We start from the raw sequence: 4,919 nt of genomic DNA, 5'->3' as shown, positions 1-4,919 counted from the left end.
TCCCCAAATGACAAACATAATGAAACTGGCCATGAGTCTTAGAGCATAATGGCAAAAATAAGAAGGAAATGACAAAGGTCACAGCAGTAATACTGGGCTGTGCTCTTAACTTCTCACACTAGGAAATTGGGTTCTGTTTCTGGAATCCATTTGTAAGGCACTGATACAACCAGTGTTCCTTATCCCATGACAGAGCAACTTGGCGATGTGTTAATGTTGCTGATATGCAGACACACTTGTATGATAGCTCCAAAGGAGGATTTGTCTTCCTCACAGTCAGTCGTGGACCTTTCAGACCAAAGCTGGTTGATCCCATTGCTTTGGACCTGTTGTAAGGCAAATCATCAGAGACTGCAATCGCAGAAACTACTTCACAGTTTCCATGACAGATACGAGAATGTCAAAGTCCCAACACCACATCCAAGGTCACATCCCTGGGAACCTCAGTTCCCTCCAGCAGTCCCCATATCCTGGAGGTTCCATCCACATCAGTAAGAGCTATCAGATGATGACCAAGCTTTAAGTATTAAGATCTTGGGACAACAGTTAAGATCCAAGTAACAGACACTCCATTATTTTTTAATTGTGTAGCTGATCATGTATGTACATATGTGTATGTAGTTCACACTGTGTGTTCATCCATGCAGGTGCATGTATAGATTAGAGATTAATATCAGAATATCTTCTTGAATTATTTCTTCATTTCTTCATGTATTTTCTCTTGGTTTTGTCATGGCCTGTTGTTATAAAAATATAAAAAAAAATTCAAAAGTAATTAGTGTCTTTTTTTTGACCTGGGCTGGTAGGTCTTGAATTTATTCAGCACAACCACAGAGTGCCCAAAGATATTCAACACAGATATCTTTAGCAGAAAGGCTCACTTCCTCAGCTCAATGCACCCCTTTTCCTGCTGCTGCCACACTCAAACCCTCACTTTCCTTCTGCCATGACCGCCCACGATGGTAAAAGAACACACAACACAAATTTGATGGCTTTTGACCCTGGTTGATAAGATATAATCTTAGCGCCCAAAAACTTAAACATGTGTTGTGGCATCAAAGCCCAGGCATACCATCCATCCCTTAATAACGAACATTAATAACAACCTGTAAATACATAGAGGTAAGAGAGCGAATCTTAACATCATCTTTGCCATCTTGTCCCCAAGAAGTGCCACAGTCTCCTTTGCCCCAATCTCTCCCACTCCAAAGTCTCCATCCATCCTCATTAATAACTGTAAATACCCTTTAGTCACCTCCTCTTCCTTCAAACTTCTCTCCTCCAGCCCATCCTTCCCTTCTTCCTTCAAACTCCAATGACAGGCCTCCTTCTATCCTGCCTGCCCCCACCAGTACTTTACAGATTCAATGGGAGGTGGTTCTGGTGAAGTCACCTGAGTTCTGAGTCCTTGACTAGGTAGCTGTCCTTGAGGCAGTGGAATTAGCATCAAAATACAGTAACTTCAGGGCAAACCACAACAATGGCCTCCTGCTGAACCTGGAGCCCACTTTTGTTTTGACTAGTCTTCTGGCAAGGGCAAATCCCCAACTATGCTTTTAGGCTGTCTTAGTTAAGATTACAATTACCGTGAGGAAACACCAGGACCAAGGCAACCTGGGGGATAAAAGAGGTTTATTTGGCTTACAATTCCACATCATTGTTCATCATAAAAAAAAATCAATCAGGACAGGAACTCACACAGGGCAGGAACCTGGATGCAGGAGCTGATGCAGAGGCCACAGAGGAGCACTGCTCACTGGCTTGCTCTTCTCGGCTTGCTCAGCCTGCTTTCTTATAGAACTCAGGACCACTAGACCAGGGCTGGGCCCTCACCCATGCATCACTAATTGCCAAGGTTGGACCCCCAGTGAATGGGATTGTTGTGGGGGAGGGCGGTAAAGGGGGAGGATGGAGAGGGAAACATCCACATAGAAGGGGAGGGGGAGAGGTTAGGGGGATGTTGGCCTGGAAACTGGGAAAGGGGGTAACATTTGAAATGTAAATAAGAAATACCCAATATAATAAAGATGGAGAAAAGAAAGAAAGAAAATGTCTCACAACTATATCTTTTGGAGTCATTTTCTCAACTTCTCCCTCCTTTTTAATGACACTAGCTTGTGTCAAGTTGACTTAAAACTAGCCAGTACATAGCTTATGCCATGCCCTGCTTTTACAGGGATCCTGGGATTCGACTCAGGTCTTCATGTTTATACTTTTCCCACTTCAGGGCACATTTCCCACTGAGCCACCCCTTAGTCCCTTTAAGATACAGATGGCGATTGATGACACAGGTTATACTAATTCACATTTGGCTACTATTTCCCCACCAGTCTAGACTTACCATAGCTGCTTTTCACTATAGAAGTAGTAGCAGACTTGACATGAGGTGGGACATTTGCATGTTTTCACTTCCTCTCTATAACCTGCATCTCACCTCATGAACACACTCAAGGAGAGCTTCCTGTGAACCCTCGTTAAACTTGTGGGGAGCTTAGACCTATCCTATTGCTGATATTTTCTATGACCTCACATATAAAAAAAAATGTTATTCAGTGTAGCTAAGTCTGAAAACAACATGTCATCCTATGGATACGTGATTTTTCTAAAGCTGTCCTACAGAAATAACTGATATGTGAAATTGCCATCTGAAAAGTAATTCTTCCTTTAAGGATTTGTATTAAAGACATGCTTACTTTGCCCAAGAAAAGCTATAGCACTTACCTAATTGTGAACAATTCTACAAAAATATATATCATGACATTCCTACTCATGGGAATATTTATTGTGTCACTGTTCACAATAAGAAAATAATTGGAAACCATAAAAATCATCATCAATGAAAGATGAGTCAAAAACCTTTAGAGCTAAAAAAAATGTAGCAATTAAATATCATGAGTTTGTTTTACAATTTTATATTACCACAACCTGTCTCACTACATGATATAAAAGACCCACACACTAACATACAGACATTTATCTGTTGTAAATATACCTGGGTGTAGAAATAATGTTTGAAAGTATATACAGGGCATCCGGTGTTGATGATCTGAGTCTCATCGTTGCCATTAAGGAGCTTGGCGTGGGACCCTAGTTCGGGATTCACACATACACTTCAGAATACTGGGTCTAAGTTGTAGATTTTATCAACACAAATTTCCTGAGGTGAAAGATGTAGTGATGGTGAATGTAAGATCCATTGCTGAAATGGGGGCCTATGTCAGCTTGTTGGAATATAATAACATTGAAGGCATGATTCTTCTTAGTGAATTATCCAGACGACATATCCGTTCTATAAACAAACTGGTCCAAATTGGCAGAAATGAATGTGTAGTTGTCATTAGAGTGGATAAAGAAAAAGGATATATAGATTTGTCAAAAAGAAGAGTTTCTCCAGAGGAAGAAATCACATGTGAAGACAGATTCACAAAATCCAAAACTGTTTATAACATTCTTCGCCATGTTGCTGAGGTATTAGAGTATACCAAGGATGAGCAGCTGGAAAGCCTATTCCAGAGGACTGCCTGGGTCTTTGATGACAGGTACAAGAGACCTGGATATGGTGCCTACGATGCCTTTAAGCATGAAGTCTCGGACCCATCTATCTTGGATAGTTTAGATTTGAATGAAGATGACAGAGAAGCTAAGATACAGATCATTAACAATATCATTGATGATGTAAAAGAAGCCCTGAGAGCAGGTCTGAATTATTCTACAGAAACCACACCATCAAGATTAATCTAATAGTCCAAGATTCTGATGACAGAATATTAGAAGGAGCTTGTCCCTAATCAGGCTTGGCAGTCATCAAAGAAGATTGAGGAGAGAGGGAGTATTCAGTTGATGGAGCCCAAAGGGTCACAGAGACAGATGAGACTAAAAGAACGCCCTGAGAGCAGGTTTGAATTATTCTACAGAAACCACGCCCATCAAGATTAATCTAATAGCTCCACCGAGGTATGTGATGACAACAACGACCCTAGAGAGGACAGAAGGACTCTCTGTCCTCCAATCAGGCTATGGCAGTCATCAAAGAGACTTTCATTTCTGATGTCTCTGGATTGGCACCCTTATGGTTTAGAGATTTACCAGGGGCTCCAAACACAAACAATTCCAATCTTTCTATATAAAATGTATTCAACCAAACATCAAATAAATTTCTGGGATATTTTTTAAAAAAAGAAAGTATATACAATGTGTTAACAGTCGTTACTTCTAGGGGATGAAAATGAGTGATCTTGGGAGAGGTTTTCATAGTATATTTTAGACACATAAGTCCATTTTAAATGTATAATAATGCACAGTATATTTCTTTTATAAGAATTTTTAGTGTTAAGACAGAATTTTGATAGAAATAAGAATTACTCATATGTATGAGTTATTCTGTGATATAAATATGTTTAAGATATATATATATATATATATATATATACACATATATATATGTTTAAGGTAACCATGTATGTGTAAATATGGTTAGGAGGCACCAGGTAGGAAGTTTACATGCATTAACGTTTTCTCTTTGCATTCTACTTGCCTCAGTGTGAACTCATTTCTCTGGCTTTGCCAGAGTTGAGGAGTCACCAGTACAATTTCAATGAAATTGAGTTTATTAAGTGCATTCATGCTGTTTATGGGTCTTAGAAAGCACATTCATTTTCCTATTTGTGTCAAAGGCTGCTTGGAAGATTTATAGAGTATCACTTGGAGAATGTTCTAGAATTCAGAGGAACATGTGTTAGTATAAATCATTATTAGTTACCATGTACTCACACACACTTAGAGATAAAGATAAGAAATCGAAGAGTCTGCCATGTAACTCAGTTGTAAAGCAATTTCCCAACATGAGCACCGCCCCCAGGGTTCCATCCTTGGCCCTGGGGTGGGGGTTGGGAGACAGCACAAGAAATTGATTAAGTGTA

At 39.8% G+C, this 4,919-nt stretch overlaps 1 protein-coding gene across 1 annotated transcript; it reads left to right on the top strand.

Annotated features, from left to right (window-relative positions):
- The first annotated feature begins 397 nt into the window (after positions 1-397).
- Positions 398-4,127, top strand: LOC116886632 (eukaryotic translation initiation factor 2 subunit 1-like). Its single transcript, XM_032888137.1, is given in 4 exon segments — positions 398-491; positions 3,071-3,697; positions 3,897-4,006; positions 4,008-4,127. Coding segments are annotated over 4 exon segments (951 nt in total).
- Positions 4,128-4,919: the final 792 nt, after the last annotated feature.

This window comes from Rattus rattus, chromosome 17, assembly GCF_011064425.1.
Source record: "Rattus rattus isolate New Zealand chromosome 17, Rrattus_CSIRO_v1, whole genome shotgun sequence".
Taxonomy (NCBI): domain Eukaryota; kingdom Metazoa; phylum Chordata; class Mammalia; order Rodentia; family Muridae; genus Rattus; species Rattus rattus.
The sequence above is the reverse complement of the archived record's forward strand: the minus strand, read 5'-3'. Positions and strand labels throughout refer to the sequence as shown.